The following is a 24940-nucleotide window of genomic DNA, read 5'->3' on the forward strand; positions in this document are numbered from 1 at the left end:
GTGGGGAGGGCCGTGGGGAGGGCCGTGGCTCCGACACGTCTCGGGCGTGGGGAGGGAGTCTCAGAGTGGGGAAGGAGTCTGGGCGTGGGGAGGGTGTCTTGGGCGTTGGGAGGGAGTCTCGGAGTGGGGAGGGAGTCTCGGAGTGGGGAGGGAGTCTCGGGTGTGGGGAGGGAGTCTGGGCATGGGGAGGGTGTCTTGGGCATGAGGAGGGCTGGTGCCTGGTGTGCTGAGGGCAGGCCACGGCTCTGGAGCTGCTCTGGTGGCCCCTGGCTGCTGCACTCTGTCCCCAGCCTGGCCAAGTCCAAAGTCCCCGAGGCCACTAGCCTTGACTGTCCTGCTAGTCCCACCTTTGAAGCTGCTCCTCGGATCCCCGGCCGCTGTGGACTAGGCTCCCCCAGCACCTGACCCATTTGTGGCCGTGTCCACAGAAGATCCTGTGACACCAGGTGCCCCTGGAAGTGCACAGCAGGGCCTCCCAGAGCCAGCTGGGGGGTCAGATGGTGGCCAGGGCTATGGTCACCGTGGGAAAAGAGATTCCGGGCATCTGTGGAGGGAGGGGCGGAGCATGGAGTCCCCAGGACTGTGGCCTCCTTGGTGAGCTAGACTGGCCCTGCCTTGAAGAGCACGGCTATTCATGGGCCGTCATGAAACAGACAATAGTTTTGCAATAGCTTGAGAAGTGACGGTGTGGAGGATGAGAAGGCACCTCTAGGAAGGGGACTTGGGGGCCTCACCAGCTTGCAGCCAGGGAAGGCTTCTGGGAGGAAGCGGTAGCTGGAGCCCTGCAGGTGAGTGGTCAGGGGAAGCAGGGGCTGCGTGCCTAGCAAAAGCCCCCAGTCCTGGAGGAGAGAGGGAGCGGGATGGGTTGGGGGGGGGCCCTTGAGGAACAAAAGGTGGAGGTGGGGCATGGGAGGCTCAGCTGAGCTGCTTACAGCCAGGGGCCCTCGGTGGTGTGGCTGCCTCCTCGGGCACGTGAGGCTGGGCAGGGGGTGACGGGAGGCGCCACAGCCTAGGAGTGTCTTCCCCCGAGGGAGCCCCCCAGCACCTCAGGCAAGGAAGGCCGAGCCTGGTCACGACGATGGGGGTGGCAAAGAGGGCCCGGGGCCAGGATGGCAGAGCCCCTGTGAAGCAGCTCTCGTCACTGGAGGTGGCCACCGGTGTCAGGGGCTCTTCCAGCTCCCAGGTCAGCTGTCTTGGGAGGTCTGGCCTGGAGGTCCCCCTGGGGAAGAGCAGAAGCAGAGGGCCTGGGGCTTCCACTGGACACAGGGAGGGGTAGGAAAACGCCCCCTCCACCGGGGAGGCCTCCTTGCCCCTGAGCTTGGGCTGAGGTCTCATGTTCCGAGCCAGGAAAAACACTGGTGGCTGCCTTTCAAACGTAAATAGGTTTGTTTCTTTAATTCTGTATGTGCATTTACACTCCTCTTTATTAGTGGATAAATATTAGAAAACCACCTCTCGGATGGTGTGGCTGAGACCGGGCCCCTCCAGCAGCCGCGGCTGGGTCTGCAGGGTCAGGCTGTCCCTCCACGGCTCATACACCAGCGTGGCGCTCTCAGCCCTCTGGATGGTGAACTTGTAGGAGCGGTTGGGCAGCAGGTTTTGGACGTCGAACGTGCAGGCCGCCACGGGGATGACGCCGCACTGGGCGCACTCCTGCTGCGTCCGCGGGTCCAGCAGCCTGAAGCGCAGCTCGTACTGCTCCGGCGTGGCCGGCTGGACGGTGACGAACCAGCGCAGCCGGGCCCAGTCCTGGTGGGCCGCCGACTCCTTACGGTCAAACATGACGGGCATCTTGGTGCTCAGCATGAGCCGGATGTGCGGGATCTTGGCGGCCCCAACGTCGGACACCAGGCGGTGCTTGATGTGCAGCTGGCCTGGCACCATCATGGTCAGGAAGCTGTCCATGGCGGCCGACACCTCCGCCAGCCGCCGCTGCACTAGCGCCCAGTCGGCCAGGAAGGGCCGCGGGTCGGGCGACTCCAGCAGGGCGTCCAGCTCAGCGCGACTGTGGTCAAGCTGCTCCAGCAGGTCCCTGAGCAGCAGGAGCTGGATCTTGGTCTGCGCCGTGCCCACCTTCTTCATGCGCTGAAACTTCCAGGGGTCGATGAGCTGGAACACGGCGCTGGGCAGCACCAGCGGGTTCTGGTCGCCCAGGGCCAGGTGCTTGGGCAGGACCTCAATGTAGTAGGAGCACTTCCGCAGCAGCTGCATGCGGGCATGGTGGCGCTTGAGCAGGTGCGGGCTCAGGTCCAAGGTCAGGAACTCACGCAGGGCATTTCGGCGCTCCATGTAGGTCCTCCATGCCTCCGGCTCCAGCAGCTGCTGGTCATCCGCCTCTTCCTGGTCCAGAAGGGACTGGGGACTGCCCAACTTCATCTTGTCCAGGCCCAGGCCTGCCACGTGGGAGCTCATCATCCGGGAGCTGGGGGGAGGGCTGGGTGTCAGCTGGGCTGGCCTCCCCGGGCCACAGCTCCCTTAGGTATGGCTTCAGCCCACTGCCCCCATGCTGGGCCTCTGTCCTTCCTCGGGGGCACAACTCTCTGGGAAGAGGCTGCCTGGAGGGCTGGGTGGGCAGGCTACAGATCTGGACGAAGTTTATGCAGAGAGGCGAAAACCTCTACTGACAAACAGCAGCCTGGAGGACGGAATAGGAAAGGCTTCTGGCCAGAACGGCTGGGGCAGAACCCCCAGTGCTGGGCAAGGCTCCCGCTTCCTAGCGCCGGTGCTGAAAGGGGGTCCTATGGGGCTGTGGAGAGGAGACAGCGAGGTCTTACGCAGCATAGGACCACCTTTGGGGACACTTGTGGGCCATCCTCCTGCTCCGGTGCTCCCTGGGGACTCTCCACATCTCACCGCAGCTGCAGAACAGAGATGTGCCTCACCAAAGACGAGGCCAGCTGACCGATCAGCGTGGGAGGAGGGCAGCCAGGCCTGGGCCTGGAGGAGCAGTCCTCCTCCCTCGCTGTGGACTGGGGATCCTGTGCCTGGTGAGCTCACGGACTCCACAAGCAACACCCCACGAAGGGGCTGGATTCTGTCACCCCATTTCCCAGAAGGAGCCTGAGGCTAAGAAGCTTGGTGCTTGCTCTCATCCAGGGCTTGAGCCCAGCTGCTGAGCCAAGCCTGAGCTCTGTCCGTGGTGCACTGGTGAGTGCAGCTGCCGCCCCAGGCTCTGCTGCAGCTCCCTGGAGCCGTGGACCCGGCTCCCAGCAACACTGGGGATCTCAGGTTGTCACAGCCACTTGGGCCTTGGACAAACCTGAACCGCAAATGAGAACTAAGCAGTGAGTGTGTGTGACTTCCCCAAGGCCACACGGGGACCATCAAGCCACGTCTGCCTCATACTCAAAGGGGCAACCCTTGAGCCCCCTAGGGACAGCAGGGAGTGTGCCCAGGGTGAGGTGCAAGCTGAGGGCAGGAGGCCAGGACCCCAGGCCTATGCCCTGCCCTGGTTGGAGGCTGGAGGAAATCCTGAGGGATGCTTCCCAGGTGGAAATCCCAGAGGAGCTGGTCGTCAACCGCGGAAGGCGGTTCTGAGACCATCCTGGTTCCAACACACCCCTGGTCCCAGGCCCGCCTCCCCAGGACCACCAGGTCCCCGCGCCCTCGCCCTTCCACTCCACTGCCCTCGGCTCCCAGGCCCGGGCCCACCTCCCCCGCACTCTGCCCGCCCCTGCCCCTTCCCTTCCGAGACCCCCGCCCTCCTCTCACAGCCTCCGCCACTGCCCCAGGCCCGGCCCACTTGCCCTGCCTCCGAAGCCGAGCCGGGCGGACTTCCTAGAGTCCAGCCTCCCTCGCGGGTGCTCTGCGGGTTGCCCCGGGGACCAGGGCCTTTGTGACGCTGCGGCCCGGGGGCGGGGACCCAGGACCCCAAGCCCAAGAATCTTCCAGACGCTTCGCTTGCTGGGGAGCCCTAGACTTCTGGGGGCCCGCGTCCCCGACCTGGGGGGCCACCGCAGGTGGCTGGTCCGAGAGCCGGGCTCCAAGTGGGGCTCCTCCTGAAAGACGCCCGTCCCGGAGCCCTTCCGCGGGCACAGCGCTCGCCACGCACCCCTCCCCGGCTTCCGGCGGGGCGCAGGAGCCGCGGGTGGCTGGGGGGGGTTCCTCCCCAACCCCTCCATCCGGGCGCAATCCTCGGGAATCCCTCGGAGGAATTTGGGAGAGAGGAAGGGACCAGTGACCTGGCGGGTGGATGGAGCACCCAGTGCCCGGACAGGGAGAGGAGCGGCCCCGCCCGCCGCGGGCGCCTCCTACCGCAGGCTCCTCCCACCGAGGCTCCTCCCACCAAGGCTCCGCCCCAAGGCTCCCCCCCACCGGGGTGGGCTTCTTCCACCAGAGGCTCCTCCCACCCGAGGCTCCGCCCACCGAGGCTCCTCCCCCAAGTCCCCGCCCCACCAAGGCTCCGCCCCACGTGGGGCTCCTTCCACAACAGGCTCCTCCCACCAGGGGCTCCTCCCACCACGGCCCCTCCCACCATGGCCCCTCCCACCGCTGGCTCCTCCCACTACAGCGTCCTCCCACCATGGGCTCCTCCCACCACAGGGTCGGCCCACCGCAGGCTCCTTCCGAAAGGGGCTGCCCAAGCTCGGGCCCCGACCTGACTGTGGATAAATGGGGTCTCCATAGCTCCAGAGAGGCCTGCAGAGAACCTCTGAGGCCCATCTGGTCCCATCCGTGTCCGTTCAGTTGGGCTCAGGGCCTCTGGGATCCTCCCCTTCCCCCACAGCACCCCCCAGCTAGCTGGGGGGTCTCCTAGGGTCACAGCCAGTCTCAGACACCCCAAGGGGCCCCTGCTTCACCTTCAGGAAGATGCTGGAAGAGGATGCCCTTTCCATCCTCTTCGTCTCCACCCCCAGAGAGGTCAGTGCTGGGGCCTCTCCCAGGATGGACGTCCCTGAGTCCCTCCCAGGCTGTTCTGCCACCTGAGCCTCCCCCCTCCTCTGGTGACCCCACCCTGGAAGAGCTTTCCCTTGGTGTAGGGAGGCCCCAGGGTTTAGGCCTGGGAGGAAGCGGATGCGTGTGGGTGTTTCTTTTGAAATGGGGTCTTGCCCTGTCACCCACTCACTGCAGCCTCCACCCCCCGAGCTCATGTGATCCTCCACCTGCGTCTCAGATCCTGTGGGATCACAGGTATGAGCCCTGTGCCCAGTCCTGTTGGGTGCTGTTTCTGCCCTGCCCTCCCTGCCTGGGCTGGAACTCTGGTTATTGTTGTTACTGTTATTTAGGGCTCAAAGCTGGGTTGTTTGGAGAAGGGGGTGCTGTCTGACCCCTTACCCCCAGCCCCGCAGTCCACCCACAGAGAAGCAGAGCAGCCCCCCTCCTCTTCTGGGGTCAGGCAGGTCCCAGACCTCTGCCCTCTCCTGGGCTCCATCCTACCCGCTTTCGATTTCTGATTTCCCATCCAATTTTTAAAAATTAAACTTTTTTCTGGGCTCAGTGGCTCAGGCCCATAATCCCAGCACTTTGAGAGGCCAAGGTGAGAGGATCCCTTGAGGCCAGGAGTTTGAGTCCAGCCTGGGCAAGATAGAGAGACTCCTGTCTCTACAAATAATTTTAAAAATTAGCTGGGTGTGGTGGTGTGCACCTGTGGTCCCAGCTGCTTGACAGGCTGAGGCTGGAGGATCACCTGAGCCTGGGAGGGCGAGGCTGCAGTGAGCTGAGATGGTACCAGCCTGGGGAACAGAGGGAGACCCTGTCTCTAAAAAGAATAATAATGGCTGGGTGCAGTGGCTCATGCCTGTAATCCCAGCATTTTGGGATGCTGAGGCAGGCAGATCACCTAAGGTCAGGAGTTCGAGACCAGCTGGTCAACAACGTGAGACCCCATCCCTACTAAAAACACAAAAAATAGACGGTTGTGGTGGCGCGCGCCTGTAATCCCAGCTACGTGGGAGGCTGAGGTAGGAGAATCCCTTGAACCCAGGAGGTGGAGGTTGCAGTGAGCCGAGATCGCAGCACTACACTCCAGCCTGGGTGCAGTAAGACAGAGACCCGTCTCAAAAACAGTAATAATAATAATAAAATTAAACTTTTAATTTTGAGACAATTGTAACTTCAGCCGCGGTTGTAAGAGATAACACAGAGGGCCCGTTTCCCTCCACGCAACCTCCCATGGGAGGATCTTGCAGGCCTGCTGTGCGCGATCACACCAGGACCCTGACGCCGGTGCAGACGCAGCGCGGTGCCACGCCAGGAGGCCTGACAGGTTCTTTATGGCCACGTGCTTCCTGCCTCCCCTCCCTAGCTCTGCAGCCACCCGTCTCTCCATCTCTGTCTCATCATTTCAAGAATGTTCTATCCACATGGGCCTTCAGTATGCAGCCTTGGGATGGACTTCCTGAGCTCAGCATAACCCCCTCCGTGCGGCCGCCCACAGTTCCTTCTTTTCATTGCTTGGCAGCGCTGCAGTGTGCCAAGATCAGCTCTGGGTTCAGTCGCTCCCAGCCCTGTTTGTGGCCACGAGGGCATGGGCAGTGAGCACTTTGGGTCCGGCGTCCCTGGCGGACAGAGCCTCCCTGGGCCTGAGGATGGTGAAGGCTGGGTTAGTGAGGCCACAGTCGTTGGGGAGGAGGGTGCACTGTGACCACTGACACCCTCAGAGCTGTGTCCTCCAGACACACAGACCTGGGTTGGGGTTGCCCGGCACCCCATCCTCCTGATCTGTGTCCTCACAGCTGTTGTAAGCTCAGTGCTAAGATGGGGAAACTGAGGCATGGGGCGGTTCAGCACTGTGTGCCCAAGGTCATGTGGCCAGTGAGTCTGAGAGCAGGACTCCAGCCCTGGTCTTTTTTTCTTTCTGTCTTTCTTTTTATTTTTTTGAGATGGAGTCTCATTTAGCTGCCCAGGCTGGAGTGCAGTGGCTTGATCTTGGCTCACTGCAACCACCGTCTCCTGGGTTCAAGCGATTCTCCCTTCTCAGCCTCCCAAGTAGCTGGGATTATACAGGCTCCTGCCATCATGATCAGCTAATTTGTGTATTTTAGCAGAGATAGGGTTTCACCATATTGGCCAGGCTGGTCTTGAACTCCTGACCTCAGGTGGTCCACCCACCTCAGCCTCCCAAAGTGCTAGGATTACAGGTGTGAGTCACCACTCCTGGCCTTTTCTTTTTTTAAAAAAATAGAGACGGCGGGTGGGGGGGTCTGACTGTGTTGCCCAGGCTGGTCTTGAACCCTGGGCTCAAGCGATCCTCCTGCTTGGCCTTCCCAAATTCTGGCATTGCAGGCATGGGCAACCTTCCCAGGCCAAGCCCCAGTCTTCTGACCGTGGCCCCTTTCCTCACTCCCCTCTGCCACCTCCCTGTTAGGGCTGAGGGAGGAGGTGAGGTCACGGGGGAGTGCCCAGCAGGCAGGGAAGGCACTGTTGACCTGGACACCTGTCCTGGGGCCCTACACTGGGCTGTGCTGCACCAGGCAGTGAGGTGAGGAAGGGGTGGGCATTTGGGCACAACTTGGAGGTCAGCAGACGGGGCAGCTGGGCCTGTGGGGTTGAGGATTCTGAGGACCGCTAGGGAGGAGCTGGATGAAGGCGGCCTTGGCTACCTGCCGACTGTGTTCACCCCGGCATGTATGCGGTGCAAGGGTGGCAGGCACAAGGAGGGGAAGATGGGGAGGAAGCTGGGAGCTGATCTGTAGGCGGATGACGCAGCGGGGGTGAGACACACTTGGGCAGAGGCCCGACGGGGCCCTCACCCTGACGGCCAGGCCTGGCTCTGGCTCCAGCTGGGCGTGGAATGTGCTGAGTCTGTGCCCCGATCCCGTGGCTCTAAGGGACAGGGAGTGTCCAGAAGGAGTCTGCATTCAGTGCCCTGAACAGCTGACCCCGGTGTGGTGCGCACGGGAGCCTCCCATGCCCTGAGAGGCCTCCCTGGAGCTGTGCAGCCTTGGCGTTCTAGGAGGGAGGGGCAACGTCCTAGGGAGGGTTTAGGAGAACTGATTGCTGAGCATGGTGGCACACGCCTGTAGTCCCAGCACTGTGGGAGGCCGGAGCATCACATGAGGCCAAGAATTCAAAGCCAGCCTGGGAAAAGGGAGATCCCATCTCTACAAATAATAAAAAATGCATCTGGGTGTGGAGGTGCACACCTGTAGTCCCAGCTACTTAGGAAGCTGAGGCAGGAGGATCGCTTGTGCCCAGGAGATGGAGGCTAAGAGCCGTGATGGCGCCACTGCACTCCAGCCTGGGCAACAGAGTGAGACCCTGTTTCAAAAAAAAGTAAAAGGAAAGAAACCGGTCAGCGAAAACCCCACTTGCACGTGTGCTGGAGGAGAAGGTGGTGGGCATCGGCTTCGGGGCCCCTGCAAGACCCCCAATTCAGGATTTATAATTATTCGCATTTCTGAACACCGCCCCCCCGCCAAAGGATGCCTTTCTATGGGGCAGAGCCTGCCCAAGCCTGGTGATGTCCAGCCTCCCGGGGCCTCTGCTGGCTCCAGGCTGTCAGCCAGGGACACAGCTTGGCCCTGGGGTGCCGAGAGCCAGCCCACGGGTGTCACTGCCACCCCACAATGCACACGCCAGTCCCCAGACGCGAGGTTGCCGAGAAGTCGGTTTGCAGCTCCAGGACAGGCAGGCGTGAGAGGGCTTGTCATCAGCTGGACACTGGTCACCCTGTTGGATGGATGCGTTCCACCACACACATGTAGTGGGGCATTGATGGGTGTGAGATGTGGGGACGGGCGGGCGTGAGGTCCATGAAGGCCACCCAGGGGCTGAAGGGGCTGCTGGGGGGTTGGCGAGAGGAGTGAGAGACTGCAGACAGCTCCCACCCCTACTCTCCCTCAGGGCCCGGAGGGGAGGCCGGCGGGAGGAGAGAGACTGGAGATGCCCCCCCCAACCCACTCAGGAGCCGGAGGGGGGCCGGCGGGAGGAGAGACTGCAAATGGGCCCCCACCCCAACCCCCTGCCTCAGGACCCCACCCTAGACCTGGCTCTGCTGGGATTCACTCCCCCAACCCAACCCTGCCCTGTCTTGGGGACCTGTCTGGGTGGGCAGGGTTTGCTTCAGCATGTGGGGCTTGACACTGTCCAGGGAGAGGTCCCAGCTAGGGGCTTGCCCGCCACCCCTTCCCCATGTGCTGGCCTCCCTGCTCGTACCCCAGCCTCCACTTCCCCAGAGTGGCCTCTGGGTATCTCCTGGGCATTGACTGGACCAGAAGCCAGTCACTGGGCATCGTGGGGCATCTGGAAGCCGGCCCTGAGGCCGAGCTCCGTGCAAGCAGCATCTTGTTTACAGCATGAAAGCCGGGGTGCTGAGAGCCCCTCAAGCGCCTGTCCTGGGGCCTCTGCAGACTCAGCGCTGAGCCTGTGTGGGGCTGATATCAGGTGTTAAAATATCCGGGCAACGTTGAAATAAGCAGGAAGTTTTCAGTAAGTGCGGCTCGGGCTTGGCAACCACGCAGGTGGTGGACAGCATCGCCCTCCCTGGACTCTCCTTCTCTGCGGGCGCGGGGCTGCCGGGCTTGTGGGGTCCGTGGGCAAGGGCCAGGCCTGGCTGGACAGTCACCCGCCTGCCTGGGCCCTGCGAGGGCGGGAGAGAAGCTGGCCCCGCCCGCCCCGCCCTCCGCGGCCCCTCCCGGAGCCCGCCCCGCCCCGCCCCAGCCTCCCTCAGCCGGTGGGTCTGGGAGGGGATCCAGCGCGCGCGGGACGCCTGGAGGTGGAGGAGTGCAGGGGCCGTCGGTGCGCCCGAGGCAGGGTGTCCGCCCTGCGCCCCCCGCCCGGCCCGAACGCCCCGTGTGCCTCCTTGCGGGGGCCTCCGAGTGACCACAGGGCCGGGGTCCCCGTCGCCCCACGGGCAGGTGCCGGCTGGGGACGCGGCGCAGGGAGCGCTGGACACCGGCGCCGCCAGTTCCTCCTGCGCCCTCGGGGCTCCATGGCGGCGGCCGGCGAGGCCCTGGGCCCAGCGTGGTGACCCCGGGGGTCATGGAGCCCTTCCTCAGGAGGCGGCTGGCCTTCCTGTCCTTCTTCTGGGACAAAATCTGGCCGGCGGGCGGCGAGCCGGACCCCGAGGCCGACCCCACGCCCACGCCCGCGCCCCGCAGCCCCCCCGCGCCGCGCCCGCAGCTCTTCCGCGCGCTCTACGACTTCAGGGCGCGGCGCGGGGGGAAGCCGAGTGTCCGCCGCGGGGACGGGCTCTGCGCCCTCGGGGAGGATGAGGGCGGCTGCTCCTTTGCGCGCAGGCTCTCGGGCCAGCCCAGCGCGGGGCTCGTGCCCATCACCTGCGTTGCCGAAGCCTCTCCGGAGCCGCTCTCAGACCAACCGTGAGTACCTCCCGTCGGAGCCAGAGCCTGCCCGCCCCAGGCTGGGGCCCATGGACTTTGGCGGGAAATCGCGTGTCCATGGCTGTCTGTTCATTCATTCGTTCATCCTGGCATTCATTCAGGGACAGTTTATGGGCACTGGGCGGCAGGTGGGGCAGGAAGACGGCAGTGCGAGAGGGAGAGGTCGCTCCAGCAGGAGGGGTCAGGTCTGGGCACAAGAGCTGGACCAGCCGGGCACCCAGCAGGCGGTGACTCCAGGACCCTGCCCAGCTGGCCAGGCCCTCCCGCCCTCAACAGGGAGTCCAGTGTTCACGGAGAGGTCCCTGCTTGGAGGACAGGGGCTGGGAGGCACCAGGTGAGACAGTGGGCCTGCTCCAGGAGCTCTGGGTGAGGCCACGTGAGCAGAGGGCTGGCAGATTGCCCCGAGTGGAGAAGCCCAGTGGGGTTGCTCTGGGCAGCTGCCTTGGTCCTGTGTCCAGCCCAGCCAGGCCTGAGCCCTGCAGACCTCTGGGGTCAGCCTTGGCCTCGGGCCACTTCCAGCCTCCTGGGGCCCCTTGGCACTCACAGATGGTCCTGGGGACTGCATGTGGTGGGTGATGCTGGAGTCACGGGGAGGTGCCTTCTGAGGGACCCCAGGCCCTCACCCCACACTTGCCCTACTTGCCCTGAGCAGTGGTTGGGGGCAAGCAGCCATTGTGACAGGAAGGGGCTCACAGTCACCCCAGGTGTGGGGACAGACCCCTTGGGCAGTTCCTGGAGGGCTCTGGGCCAGGTAGGGCTGGGGCAGGAAGGGCTGGGGTGGGCAGGGCTGGGCAGGGTAGGGCTGGGGCAGGAAGGGCTGGGGTGGGCAGGGCTGGGCAGGGCAGGGCTGCCTATAGGTAAAGATAATGACTATTTGCCTGGGCTGGAGATTAAACGACTAACCACGCTCAGCTGTCATTAGCCCCAGACACCCGGCCCCACACCCCAGGGGGAGACCCCAGGCACATCCCTGCATCTCAGAACACGTGCAGGGCCCGCCCCCTACCCCCAAGCCCTGATATGGGCTTCAGAGGAGGCTGGTGATGTGTAGGGAAAACACCTGTCTCACCCCCATAACCCCACAGTGCTGGGAGGGACCTGGGTCCCTTCTCACCTGAGGGGGTTTCGTCTCCCTGCCAACAGACCCCAGAGGGCAGGGGCCCCAGCTGCAGGAGGAGCTATGTGGACAGAGATGGGCAGCCTCTGGGCTGTCCCTTGGCCCAGAATGAGTCTGTGAGCTTCCCCGAAGACTGCTGCCCCACTGAGTTTCATGTCGGGGGACCCACGTCCACCCTCTGACCCCACCCAGGTGCTGTACCATGTGTTGGTACGTCCAGCCTTCGAGTTTTACCACCAGCGTCTCCGAACGCCACCTCTCCATCCCCGGTCCAGCACCTCTCTGCCTCCGGCTTTGCCCGTTCCCTCCAACCTCAGCCCAGCCCCATGGCCCCCCAGGTCCCCAGAGCAGGGGTGCCAGACGGTGTCCTCCCTCCTGCCCAGTCCCAGCAGCCACGTCTGCCCAGGAAGGCACTGCTGTGCCCCGGCCCTGAATCTTTCGTGGACTCTGAGGCTGGCCTTGTGTCCTCTCCTAATCCCGCTCCCCAGGTGGCCTCAGCCCCACCCTGACACCTGCTCACTGTGCTTCCTCCTTCTGGTGCTGCCCTGGGGTGGGGGAGTGGCAGGCATCCCTCTCTGGGTCCCAGGAAGCTCCCGGAAGTGGAGGCTCCAGGGTGGGAAGCTGAGTCAGGGGTGGAGTCCCCGCCCTGGCCTTGGGAAGCAGAGATGCTCCGTGGAGTGGGGCCTTGGGCATTTCTGTCTTCCTTCCAAGGGTGTCTCTGGCTCCCAGGAATAAGTACATGTGACTTAGTGGGTGGCCCACCTGGACAGGGGAGCCCCAGCAGGCCCCGCCCCCGACACCCGGGTGTGGGCTCCCCGTGTTTGGGCATCTGAGGAGTGGGGGCTCGGGAGCTCCCTGCCACTGTGTTCAGAGCGGTCTCACCTGCACCTGGCTTTTTGGAGGGAGTGTCTCTTTGGACAGAGTCCAATAGGCTTGGGGCTGTCCTGTACTGGGCACAGTTCTTCAGCTTGGGATGCAGGATGCTTTGAATGTTCGCCCAGCACCCGTGCAGCCGCCCACTGGCCACCCCAGCCTGGCTTAGGCTGCGTCCTCAGGACAGAGCCCTGCGTGGGCCACCCCAGCAGCCAACTGCCAGAGCCAGGTGGGCCGTGTCCAGCAGGTGGTGCCTGTGGCCCTGTGCGGCCACACCCATAGCCCAGCAGTGCTTTAGGGCAGCTCATCAGGCCTCAGCTCTGGTCCTCACAGGGGCTCAGTGAAGCTGGGAGTTTGGTGGCCTGTGGCCAGAGCTGATTGTTGCCTGTGGCTGGGGCTGGTGGTCACTTTATGAACAGGGAACTGGAGGTCAACCCCAGCAGGGCTAACAGATAGCCCATGGCCAAGGTGAGGACTCTCAGGGCTGGGCAGGAGGATGGGGCCGGCCCTGGAGGCTGAGGCAGTGCAGACCCTGGCTGTCACAGGGGCATTTTCTCCCTGAGAGGCCGGGCTCAGCCCTGCCGCCAGCACGGGGGACAGCGTGGAGGGCCACTGGCCGAGAGGCCTGCAAGGTGACCCCACACCTGCTTTTTGCAGCTGGTACTTCAGTGGGGTCAGCCGGACCCAGGCCCAGGAGCTGCTCCTCTCCCCACCCAACGAACCAGGGGCCTTCCTCGTCCGGCCCAGCGAGAGCAGCCTCGGGGGCTACTCACTGTCAGGTACCTGCGGCGGCCCCTCCTGCCTCTGTCCCCACCAGGCCAGTGGCCCTTGACCTTGGGGTGGGGTCTCTAGGCAGTGTTGGCTCCTGATTCATACCCGGCCCCACTGAGGGCCCGACAGCAGATACGCTGGTCACCTCCTGAAGTTGCTCACTCACTGATTCATTCATTTGGTCACTCATCCAGTCATTCATTCACTCATTCATTAATTCACCCCTGCACTTGCTCACTCACTGTTTTGTTCATCTGTTCATTCATTCATTCTCACTCCTTCACTTGCCCATTCATTCCTCATTCACTAACGCACTCATTCGCTCCTTCACTCATTCACTCACTGATGAGTTCACTGGCTTAGTCTTTCATTCATTTGCTCATTCATTCACTCCTTCATTCCTTTATTCACTGAATCTTGGACTCATTCATTCTACAAGTATGTATTAGGAGCCTACTCTGCACACCATCAGTAGAAAAGCTCCAAACAGGGCTTTTCTCTTGCTGCCTCGCCCCAGCCTGTAGCTGCCCACACTCCCTCCTCACAGCTCTGACCATCTCAGGGTCCCCAGCTAGATCTGGGCCAGGCCCCTCAGGTGGGTTGTGGCCACCATCTGCTGTGGTGGGAGGTTGGGGCAGTTAGGTCTGTTGGCAGGGAGGCGTGTCAGAGGCAGGGTCTCCATCTCTGACCCCTTCCTAGTCCGGGCCCAGGCCAGCGTCTGCCACTACCGGGTCTCCATGGCAGCTGACGGCAGCCTCTATCTGCAGAAGGGCCGGCTCTTCCCCAGCTTGGAGGAGCTGCTCACCTACTATAAGGCCAACTGGAAGCTGATCCAGAACCCGCTGTTGCGGCCCTGCCTGCCCCAGGTGGGCCTGTGCCTGCCCTGTGCCTGCCCAAGGCACAGCCCTGTTCTGGGTGCCCCTCCCCACCCGGTCGCAAAGCCCCTGGGGCTGCCAGAGGAGCAGCTCCAGGGCCTGTCCGGGCCTGGGAGCCTCAGAGCACCCAGCGGCTCCTGCACACCCTGCTCTCTGTGGGTATCTTAGCCCGTCTCTGAGGGTTGCTGGGATTCCTGGGGGCTGGGGGTGTGGAGAGGAGACCCGTGGTGGTGCCCAGCTCTGCAGCCGAGCAGCCGGGAGGGTGGGGCCAGTCTGGGGAAGGCACGCAAGGCTGCCCCCGGTCCCAAAGGTGGAAGCCGTGGGAGGACACGCAGTGGCAAGATGCTGCACCTGGGCTGCGGCTGCCGGGCCCTGGGACCGCCCCAAAGAGCCACCCTGCCAAGGGCCAGGGCAGGAGTCCGGTTTCCCTGGTCTCATAATGACAGCCTGGCCGGGGCAGTAATGAGGATGTGTAGATGGATATCCGGCCAGGGCAAAGGTGCCACTTAGGCCCTCAGAGCCATGAGCTCCTGCAGTGCTGGGCGGGGCCTTCAAGCCCTTTGTCCCGGCCAGGGTGAGGTGAGCTTGTGCTGGGGATGGGGGTGCCCGCTCCAGGCCTGGTGCAGGAGCTCTGCCTGGGACAGAGCACAGGGGCCCACCCTGCCCAGCCTCCCTGCCTGGCCTCCGTGCCTGGCCTCCCTGCCCAGACTCCCTGCCCGGCCTCCCTGGAGGGAGTGGGCAGGGCACTGAGTGTCCCCTCCCTGCAGAACCCCGTGCAGCAGGATGCGTGGGAGCGGCCACACTCTGAATTTGCCCTTCGGAGGAAGCTGGGTGAAGGCTACTTTGGGGAGGTGTGGGAAGGCCTGTGGCTGGGCTCCCTGCCCGTGGCGGTCAAGGTCATCAAGTCAGGTGAGGTCCGAGGTCCTGAGCCACGGCTGGGCCCTGCACCTGCTGCCCAACCCTCCACCCCGGGGCAGTCGTGGTGTGGGCCAGACCTGGAGCCGTGCCCTCTCCCGCAGCCGACATGAAGCTCACGGACCTCGCCAAGGAGATCCAGACGCTCAAGGGTCTGAAGCACGAGCGGCTCATCCGGCTGCACGCGGTGTGCTCTGCCGGGGAGCCAGTGTACATTGTCACGGAGCTCATGCGCAAGGGAAACCTGCAGGCCTACCTGGGCAGTGAGTCCCCACCCTGCCGACCCCGGGCCCTGGCGCGCCTGCCACCACCCCTTCCCTTCCGGTGCAGAGCCAAGCCTGCAGGGGTTTCTGGGGTGAACCAGCGTCTCTCAGGAGCAGGGGACCCGGGCTGCAGACCCCATCCCTGTCCTGGCCTCCAGCCGGCAGGGGGCTGGGCCAGGCCAGAGCCTTTTGGTTCTGGGGCTGGGGCTGGAGTTCGAGGGCCGGGGATGCCGTCCCATCTGGTCACCAGCCTTGGTCTCACGGGATGTGGACCCAGTCCCGTCTCTGGCTCTTCTCTGCCTGGGTCTTTATTAGGGGCGTGGGCCAGTGGCCAGGTCAGTGCGGTGAGTACAGGACCCTCCCCCGCCTCACTCAGGGCTTCCTGCGGCCTCAGCAGGCCGTACGGTCCTTACCACGTCTGAGGGATGAGGAGGCTCAGGTGTGGGGGGAGGAGACGCTGGTGGAGGCCGGCCTCTCCCACCTTTGGCCCTGGGCCCCATAAGGCCCCACACTGTCTCTTGCAGGCCCTGAAGGCCGGGCCCTGCGTCTGCCGCCCCTGCTGGGCTTTGCCTGCCAGGTGGCCGAGGGCATGAGCTACCTGGAGGAGCGACGCATTGTGCACCGGGACCTGGCCGCCAGGAACGTGCTCGTGGATGATGGCCTGGCCTGCAAGGTGGCCGACTTTGGCCTGGCCCGGCTGCTCAAGGTCAGCGGGGGCTCTAGGCCCCTGACGGCTGGAGGGGATGGGTGAGGGGCACCGGCCCACCTACCCCACGTGGGGCCTTCCCTTGCCCCCAGGATGACATCTACTCCCCGAGCAGCGGCTCCAAGATCCCGGTCAAGTGGACAGCGCCAGAGGCGGCCAATTATCGTGTCTTCTCCCAGAAGTCGGATGTCTGGTCCTTCGGGGTCCTGCTGTACGAGGTTTTCACCTACGGCCAGTGTCCCTACGAAGGTGCATCTCTAGGCAGCTGGAGGGAGGAGGCAGAATCTACCCAGGAGTCACTGGCCCTGGGTCCTGGACGCCGTCGGCTCAGGGTTGAAGGGTCTGGCCAAGGGCAGGCAGGTGATGCGGGGAGCTAAGGGAGCCCTCCATAGGGACCCCCAGGCAGAACTGAGCAGCTCCTGCCCCGCGCCTCCCAGGGATGACCAACCACGAGACACTGCAGCAGATCACCAGAGGGTACCGGCTGCCGCGCCCGGCCACCTGCCCGGCGGAGGTCTATGTGCTCATGCTGGAGTGCTGGAGGGGCAGCCCCGAGGAGCGGCCCACCTTTGCCATGCTGCGGGAGAAGCTGCACGCCATCCACGGAGGCTTCTCCCGAGTCCTCACGTGACCCAGTGCTCTGGGCTCCAGCCAGGCCGTCCCCTTCTCCCCGCAGAGCGTCAATGCAGGCCTACTGCAGGCCAGCCAGACCGAGGAGCCTCTGGCTGTGGGCCTCAGGCACTGGTGGGCACACATGTTTGTGCACCAGGCGAACATGAGCAGACAGTGGAGGGGCCATGTTGTCTGTGCGGTATGACCGTGTCCCTGGCATAGAGTGGAGGGCTGACCTTCTCTGTGTGACCGTGTCCGCTGACCTCCGTGTGACCATGTCCCTGGCGCAGAGCGGAGGGCTGACCTTCTCCGTGTGACCGTGTCCCTGGTATAGAGTGGAGGGCTGACCTTCTCCGTGTGACCGTGTCCCTGGCGCAGAGTGGAGGGCTGACCTTCTCCGTGTGACCGTGTCCCTGGCGCAGAGTGAAGGGCTGACCTTCTCCGGGTGACCGTGTCCCTGGTATAGAGTGGAGGGCTGACCTTCTCCGTGTGACCGTGTCCCTGGTATAGAGTGGAGGGCTGACCTTCTCTGTGTCACTGTGTCCCTGGCGGAGAGTGAAGGGCTGACCTTCTCCGTGTGACCGTGTCCCTGGTATAGAGTGGAGGGCTGACCTTCTCCGTGTGTCCGTGTTCCTGGCGTAGAGTGGAGGGCTGACCTTCTCCGTGTGTCCGTGTCCACTGACCTCCGTGTGTCCGTGTTCCTGGCGTAGAGTGAAGGGCTGACCTTCTCCGGGTGACCGTGTCCCTGGTATAGAGTGGAGGGCTGACCTTCTCCGTGTGACCGTGTCCCTGGCGCAGAGTGAAGGGCTGACCTTCTCCGGGTGACCGTGTCCCTGGTATAGAGTGGAGGGCTGACCTTCTCCGTGTGACCGTGTCCCCTGCACTCCTCAGAGACAAATAGCATGTCGGGGTGGGAGGAACCTCGGAAACCCCGAGGCAGTGTGTCTCCTCGCTGAAGCCTGTCGTCCGGGTTCCCTGGACTCCCTTGCAGGGTCAAGAGCCAGAGGCCCAGTTCTCTCCCCAGTCCCAGCTTGGGTTTGTGGAAGTGGCCAGTGCTGGACTCCCCGGCAGACCACGGTGTTGACACCATCGGGCGCGTGCTGTGCAGGCACAGGGTGTGCTGTGTGCAAACCCAGCACACACGCAGCACCCAGTACGCGGGGACTGGCCCACCCAGACATGCACACAGACACATACCACACACAGGCTCAGCTCCCCAAACCCAGATCCAGGAGCTGGAGTGTGGGGTCTGCTAGAAAATGCAGGTTGGAGTGGCCTCCACGTGCCCAGGCCCCCAGCCCAGGACATCACAGTGCCCAGACAGTGAGAGCCCCACAGGCACTGGCAGAAGCTGCCTGAGCAGCTGGTTCCGTCTCCCTGGGTGGGCTCCAGGCACAGGAAGGGTGGGCAGGGAGGCTTGGCGGCCTAGGAGCTGTCCTCAGAGGCCATTTCCAGGGGCCTCAGGATGGGCCCTGGGGGATGCGGGGTCTTCTGGCTGCGCAGGGTCAGGCGGGGCCAGAGGTTGGGGGTCGGGGGTAGATGCCATGTTGTGCTGGAAACAACAGCAGCTGGCTCAGGGTAGCCTCTGGGTGTGAATACTTTGGGGTCACCGAGGCAGGAGGTGGCAGGGACGAACGGGGTTGGCCTCGCTCACCGCGCATCTGGCTTAGGTCTTTGTGAGACAAATCGAGGGGAGGGGGACAGGCACATGGGGCCAGTGGGGTCTGTGTTTAGGGTCCCTGAAGACCCTGCCCCCAACCCTTTGGGAGCCCAGGCTCGGAGCCATGCCCAGAAGGCTTGCAGGGACAGAAAGTTTGAGGACGAGTTCAGGCCTGAGGTCCTCATCCCCTAGAGTCAGGGTCAGCTCTGCACCTGCTGAGCCAATGCTCTGATGGCCACCATCCACAGGCTGGCTCAGGAGGGAGCTGGGGGACGAGGCTCCCGAGTGCAAAGGTAAGTGGCCCCGCGGAAGGAAGAGGCCCCTGGAGGCTCAGAGGACAGGACAGCGCAGGGGCCGTAAGCAAAGCCACACGGAGGGAGGTGGCCAGAGCCAGGACCTGCAGATGGTGGGGCAGGAGGATTTGTCTGAGCCCTTCGGCACGCTGGCCAGCTGCCCGCTCCACAGGCGCGGGAGAGCCTAGGAGAGAAGCTGGCTCTGTCAGCTGGGCCCAGTGAGCCTTTGAGCTGAGCTTCCGGTTCTGGGCACGTCCCTGGTACAGCAGCCTGGGGGCTCCCATGGCACAGAAGGCCCCACCCTCTGTGCTTTCTGTGGCCACTATGTGTCCGGAGCTGAGATGGGCACAGCCCACCCGGGAGGAAAGGAGGTGCTGGGCTCAAGGGGACCTGGTGTGTCTGTGGCTCCCATGTCTTCCCAGGCATCTGGCCAGCCACTCACTAAACAGGTTTGGTGCTCCTGGGTATTGGGGAGGGGCTGCTTCCTGGCCATTCCTGGTGTGGCTTAGACTGAACGTCCTGTACGTCCGAACTCAGGGGCACTCGAGGTCCCCTGGACACACACTCATGGACCCAGAGGCCCAAGGTTCGTGGACACCAAGATGGCAGAGCTGGGGAGGCCTGAGGGACGAGGCCCAACCCAACACCCACTGCCCCTGCCCCTCATCACCACCTCCCACACCTCCCCCTGCATCACCCCCACCGACCCCAGGCAGAGCTGGGGGGCCTGAGGGACGCCACCCAGCCTAACACCCCGCTGCCCCTCCCGACTTTGGTCAGCGCTGAGCTGCCCAGAAATCTAAGAAGCTGTTAAATAATCCAGATTATTCTTAATCTCAAAACAAAATGAGCGGAAGGTGCCGTTATTTCTCTTTGCAATAAAAATAGAAGTTCAAGTATGCGAGGGGTCTCCCCACCACCCCTGGCAGAGTCTGCGGGTCCCTTCCCACCCCGTCCTGCTCCCTGCGGCTGCTGTCGAGGCCCTGGGTCGGAGCTCCCTGGTGGACACAGCAGGGTCGGTGGGAGGGTGGGTGGGGGGGCCTCCGTGAAGTGGGGACAGGCGGCAGCCGGGTGCAGGTGGGGGTCAGGTCAGAGCTCACTCGGGCATGGGTGGGAGGGGGAGGGGAGCTGAAAGGGGGCAGGGGCTGTGGGGGCTGGGCAGAAGGAGGCAGAGGCTGCAGCTGGAGGGGCTGCCTGGGCAGGAGGTGGACCCTGGGCCCTGGCGCTGTGGCACTCCCAGGCCGCACTCATGGTCTTTGCCCGCCCCCTGGCGTCCATGTGGAGGAAGGCAGGGTCCGTTTCTTCAGCTGCGGGTGCCCTGGCTCTGCCTCCCGGGATCACCCCTGACCCCGTGTAATCCTTGGGCCCTCCTCTTCCAGGAAGTCCTCGGGACTGACCCACACAGTGATCGCTGCCCTGACTCCACTCCCTCTTCCCTGCTTGGCCCTTTCCCGAGGGCGAGTCCTTCGTCCTCTGCTGGGTGGGGCCGGCCCCTGAGGGGACTCTCAGGATACCCACCCACAGCAGCTCCCGGCATTGGGCCCTGTGCTCAGGGTTGGGGTCTGGGCTGGGTGAGCGGAGGCTTCCAGAAGTGGGGAGAGAGGCAGCCCCCATCTGGCCCCTGCGGCTCTAAGGTTGAGAAGGCCCCGTCTGGGGGTCCTCTGCCCTCCTTCTCCAGCACTCAGGCCGGTCCTGTGGGCCTGCCCGGTAGGTTCCCAGAGCCAGGGTGCTAAGTGGCCAGAAGGGCCCCGTGCAGCTGGCAGTGCAGCCTGCCCTGTGGGTGTGAGGACTCGTGGGGCCGGCTGGGCCCTCAGATGGGTCGGGTGCTCTCCAGCGCCTGTGGGTGCTGGGTGTGGCTGCCTCCCTGCCTGTCATGCGGAAGGGGGCGGGATGCCTGGCGGGCGGCCTCCTGCCACGCCCAGCCCCGTGCTCCAGCAGCCCACAGCCGGGTCCTGCCTCGGTGCCCGCCATGGTGTCACGGGACCAGGCTCACCTGGGCCCCAAGTACGTGGGCCTCTGGGACTTCAAGGCCCGGACAGACGAGGAGCTGAGCTTCCGAGCGGGGGACGTCTTCCACGTGACCAGGAAGGAGGAGCAGTGGTGGTGGGCCACGCTGCTGGACGAGGCGGGTGGGGCCGTGGCCCAGGGCTATGTGCCCCACAACTACCTGGCGGAGAAGGAGACGGTGGAGTCTGAACCGTGCGTGTCCCCAGCTCCCGGGAGTTTTGGCACAGCCACCCTCTAGGCACGGGGCAGGGAGAGGGCTCTGGGCTGGCCCCAAGGAGGCCCAGGAGGGTGGGGACCCCGGCTCTGTCTTCCTGCGCCCTGAAGTCCAGGCTGGGCATCCCGCTTGGTCCTTGCTCCATGCCCTGTGCGCTGGCGCCCGGGAGCGCCGACAGGACTGTGTCTGCGGCTCATCGGGCACAGGCTCCTCCCTTGTGCTCATCCTTGTCACAACTTGGTGGTGGAGGCTGCTCTGCCAGGGCCTGGGAAGGACAGGGGGTCCAGGGTGGACTTCCGGGAGGCCGGTGGCCAGTGAGCTCTGTGGGGGTTTCCAGAGCCTTTGAGGGAATGAAGCTTGCTCAGCTTCCAAACTGCCGGAACCAGACACACGACCTAGTCAGGGGAGCGGCCGGCTGCGGGGCAGGCTTCCTGCTTGCCCGGCCCTGCGAGGAACCAGAGGGCAGCTGGTGTGGCCTGGGCTGGCCTCCACGGCCGCTCGGCGCTCAGGCTGGAGGGGCTCTGGTGGGAGGGGTTTCTGTGGATCGGGCTCCTGAGAGCGGCTTTTCTCATCACGGATTGGGCACCTACTGTGTGCGTGCCCGAATCACAGGCTGTGTGGGGTTAGCTCCTGGGGACCCCAGTCACAAGCAGGGGAGGCTGCAGAGAGGCCGCCAGGCTGGGGCCGTGGTGGAGACCCCCATCATGTGCAGACCCACGACTGAGTTAGGGAGCAGGAGTGCGGTGTGGGGTCTGGCTAGAGGCTGGTCAGCTCCCAGGTGCAGAGACCCAGAGAACTCGCCCAGGTGAGGGGTGGGAAGGAGGCCAGGTGGTTGGAGGGTTGAGTGGGGCAGTGCCGCCAGCTGTGCAGAAGCGGAGGGGGTGGACCCCAGGGGCTCCATGCAGGGCGGTGGTCTTCTGTGTGGGGTCTGTGCGCCATGGCCTGAGGGAGTCGGACACACACAGGGCCGGGAACAGGACACCTGGAGCTTCTTCCAGCTCCACCCGGAAGTCCACAGTCCAGGGCTGCCCCAGCTCCACACCCTGTAGCCAGGAGTTAGTGCATTCGAGTGCTGTGTGCGTGTGAGTGTACGGGTGTGTTCAGGTGTGCGGGTGACCTGTCCGCATGTGTGGGAGTGTGCGTGTATCACAGGTGTGTGGGTGCAGGCAGCTCTGCACGTGTGTGCGTGTATCACAGGTGTATGTGTGCAGGCAGCTCTGTGCACATGTGTGCGTGCAGACAGTGCTGTTGCCCTGCCCAACTCCACCCTAGGCTCTGAGCCCTAGATAGAGGTCACTCAGGGTAGGGTGTGTTAGAAGCTTGCTCCTCCCCCTGCCCCTCCCCATGCTGGGTCCCCAGGGGCCTGTGCTGGACATTTGGGACATTCAGGGCATCTGGGTCAGCGACAGCTCCTGAGGGCAGCTGTGGTCAGGGATGGAAGCTTGAGGTGGCAGGCAGGTGTGACTGGGGTTCCCTGTGGGGTCCGTGTGGGGTGGGCCCAGGTCTGTGGGCTGAGGCCGCCCTCCCCTGCAGGTGTGGCTGGGGTTCCACGTGGGGTCCGTGTGGGGTGGGCCCAGGTCTGTGGGCTCAGGCCGCCCTCCCCTGCAGGTGTGGCTGGGGTTCCCTGTGGGGTCCGTGTGGGGTGGGCCCAGGTCTGTGGGCTCAGGCCGCCCTCCCCTGCAGGTGGTTCTTCGGCTGCATCTCCCGCTCGGAAGCTGTGCATCGGCTGCAGGCCGCGGGCAATGCTGAGGGCGCCTTCCTGATCAGGGTCAGCGAGAAGCCGAGCTCCGACTACGTCCTCTCGGGTGCGACCTCCGAGCCAGCACTTGCCTGCGGGGGGTCCTTGCTCTAAACTCTCCCATCCATGAGGGGATCCCGGCTCTCTCTGCTGTGACTGGGGACCTGGGCTGTTTTCCAGGTGGCTCCCATGCCCTCTGCCCACCTGGGCCGATCCTCCTTGGGGCCTGGGTGGCTGGCTGCTAGGGCAGTTGTGAGGCAGGGCCCCTCCGTGGGAGGGCAGGGACTTCTCAGGCCAGCCCTGCCTGGGCACCCATGGGAACCTTGTCCAGCATGAGACCCTGCGTCTGGGGTGTGTGGGGTACAGAGAAACTCCGCCCTGTCCCTGAGGACTCAGCGTGGATGGGTTTTTGGGCAGCTGCCACCCATGTGGAGGCCACCTGGCAGAGGAGCAGGAGAGGCCCAAGAGCTTGGCCAAAGCCTGCAGGGCAGGAGGGAGTTGTTCCAAGGGAGCGGGGGCAGGGGTTGGGACTCAGAAACTCTGAGCAGGCGTGGGAGGCGGTGGACTTGGGCGGCCACACGGCTCTCGCTCTCCCTCCAGTGCGGGACACGCAGACCGTGCGACACTACAAGATCTGGCGGCACGCCAGGGGCCGGCTGCATCTGAACGAGGCGGTGTCCTTCCCCAGCCTGCCGGAGCTGGTGAACTACCACAGGACCCAGAGCCTGTCCCACGGCCTGCGGCTGGCCGCACCCTGCCGGAAGGTAGCTGCCCGCCCTGGCTTGGTGGCGCAGGGTCAGGCAGGCTGGGGCGGTCTCGGGCCTGCGTTTCCTGTTGGGAGCGGTTGGCCGGGCAGCGTGGGCGGGGTCCTGACTCACTAACCCGGGGTCCACTGGAGGGAATCCCATGGCTCTGCAGAGCAGGGGTGTTTGCCTGAGTTGGGTGGTGCCTGGAGGCCACCTGCTGGGCCTGGCCACTCTCGAGAGGCCTGCTGCAGTCTGCGGGGTCTTGGTCCCTCCCGTCTCTGGGCGTTTTGTGCTGGGCTGGGGGGCAGCTGCCTGGGAGAGTCTAGCCTCGTGCCAGACACTCAGAACTGCCCCCAAGCTGAATGTGGCCCTAAATCTGAGGGCAAATCCGGGCTCCCTGTGCTAGCCTCAGGTGGCACTTCCTGAGGGTGAGTCCCTGCCCTATGTCTGCCTCCCCTCCAGCACGAGCCTGAGCCTCTGCCCCACTGGGACGACTGGGAGAGGCCAAGGGAGGAGTTCACGCTCTGCAGGAAGCTGGGTTCCGGCTACTTTGGGGAGGTCTTCGAGGGGCTCTGGAAAGACCGGGTCCAGGTGGCCATTAAGGTGATTTCTCGAGGTGAGTGAGCCCCTCTGCCTGGCCCCATGCCCGCCCTGGGCTGCCCTCCCGCCCCCAGGGACCTCCGGGCTGGAGCCCCACAGACCACCCACAGCATCCGTGTGGGAGCAGTTCCCTTTCTATTGCACCTTTGCTTTTACCTAAATACAGTTATTATAAAAGAAAATTTGTCCAGGCACGGTGGCTCACACCTGTAATCCCAGCACTTTGGGAGGCTGAGGCAGGTGGATCACCTGAGGTAGGGAGTTGGAGACCAGCCTGACCAACATGGAGAAACCCTGTCTCTACTAAAAATACAAAAAAATTAGCTGGCTGTGGTGGTGCATGCCTGTAATCTCAGCTACTTGGGAGGCTGAGGCAGGAGAATGGGTTGAACCCAGGAGGTAGAGGCTGCAGTGAGCTGAGATTGTGCCATTGCACTCCAGCCTGTGTGACAGCGTGCGACTCCATCTCGGGGAAAAAAAAAAAGAAAATTAAAAATCCTTGATGTAAAGGAAAGCCATTCAAATAGATCCCTGGAAATCTGAAAAGCTTCCCCTGACACGCCTGGGCCTCAGCAGAGGTCTGGCCTCCATGTCAGAGGTCTGAGCCTGGGGGGGGGCTGTGTGGTAAGAGCAGGTGGCCATGATGATCCCGTGGGAGCGCCGGGCTGGGGGCCTGCAGGGCTGGCTGCATTCACCATCCTCGTGGCCTTGGGAGCCAGGTGCCCTGTCTGGGGCAGGAGGTCCATGTGTCCTACACAGCTGCTATGTGTTGGGGCAGGGCCTCGGCCTCTTCCTTGGTGCCTGGGGGTTCAGGGCCTGCACCCACCGAGGCCACCTGTCCCCGCAGACAATCTCCTGCACCAGCAGGCGCTGCAGTCGGAGATCCAGGCCATGAAGAAGCTTCGGCACAAACACATCCTGGCACTGTATGCCGTGGTGTCCGCGGGGGACCCCGTGTATATCATCACTGAGCTCATGGCCAAGGGCAGCCTGCTGGAGCTGCTTCGCGGTGAGTGGCACCAGCGCCAGGTGGGGCGCATGAGGAAATGAAGTGTACGTCCCCTCATGTCTATACGCACATGCACACACAGACACACAGGCACAGACACATGCACACACACAGACACACGCACACAGACACATGCACACACACACGCACACACACAGTCACAGACACACACACACAGACACACGCACACAGACACATGCACACACACAGACACACACAGACGCACACAGACACACACACGCACACACAGACATGCAGACA

General features: G+C 63.9%; 3 protein-coding genes across 3 annotated transcripts in view; 2 read left to right on the forward strand and 1 right to left on the reverse strand.

The window, feature by feature from the left end:
- Positions 1 to 1368: 1368 nt before the first annotated feature.
- FNDC11 (fibronectin type III domain containing 11) lies at positions 1369 to 2869 on the reverse strand. Its single transcript, XM_032257009.1, has one exon. The coding sequence runs from the start codon at positions 2413 to 2415 to the stop codon at positions 1441 to 1443; it is 975 nt and encodes a 324-aa protein (XP_032112900.1). The 5' UTR covers positions 2416 to 2869; the 3' UTR covers positions 1369 to 1440.
- A 7052-nt stretch (positions 2870 to 9921) lies between these two features.
- On the forward strand, positions 9922 to 16667 carry SRMS (src-related kinase lacking C-terminal regulatory tyrosine and N-terminal myristylation sites). The gene is made up of 8 exons (XM_032257010.1): positions 9922 to 10259; positions 12928 to 13049; positions 13741 to 13907; positions 14684 to 14825; positions 14936 to 15094; positions 15619 to 15800; positions 15893 to 16049; positions 16238 to 16667. The coding sequence occupies exons 1-8, from the start codon at positions 9922 to 9924 to the stop codon at positions 16429 to 16431; spliced, it is 1461 nt and encodes a 486-aa protein (XP_032112901.1). The 3' UTR covers positions 16432 to 16667.
- Positions 16668 to 20103: 3436 nt separating this feature from the next.
- Positions 20104 to 24940, forward strand: part of PTK6 (protein tyrosine kinase 6) — a 12166-nt gene continuing 7329 nt past the window's right edge. Inside the window, exons 1-5 of the mRNA XM_032257011.1 lie at positions 20104 to 20564; positions 22270 to 22391; positions 22925 to 23088; positions 23533 to 23686; positions 24518 to 24679. Of these exons, the coding sequence (XP_032112902.1) occupies positions 20239 to 20564; positions 22270 to 22391; positions 22925 to 23088; positions 23533 to 23686; positions 24518 to 24679 (928 nt within the window). The 5' untranslated portion in view covers positions 20104 to 20238. The remainder of the gene's footprint in view (positions 20565 to 22269; positions 22392 to 22924; positions 23089 to 23532; positions 23687 to 24517; positions 24680 to 24940) is intronic.

The sequence above is a fragment of the Sapajus apella genome, unplaced genomic scaffold, assembly GCF_009761245.1.
Source record: "Sapajus apella isolate SASKATOON/1434 unplaced genomic scaffold, GSC_monkey_1.0 scaffold96, whole genome shotgun sequence".
NCBI classification, from domain to species: domain Eukaryota; kingdom Metazoa; phylum Chordata; class Mammalia; order Primates; family Cebidae; genus Sapajus; species Sapajus apella.

Coding starts and splice junctions, on each gene's coding strand:
- FNDC11 (XM_032257009.1), bottom strand. CDS start 2,415: ATGATGAGCTCCCACGTGGCAGGCCTGGGCCTGGACAAGATGAAGTTG.
- SRMS (XM_032257010.1), top strand. CDS start 9,922: ATGGAGCCCTTCCTCAGGAGGCGGCTGGCCTTCCTGTCCTTCTTCTGG. Junction 14,826..14,935: donor GGTCAAGGTCATCAAGTCAG/GTGAGGTCCGAG, acceptor CCTCTCCCGCAG/CCGACATGAAGCTCACGGAC. Junction 15,095..15,618: donor CCTGCAGGCCTACCTGGGCA/GTGAGTCCCCAC, acceptor TGTCTCTTGCAG/GCCCTGAAGGCCGGGCCCTG.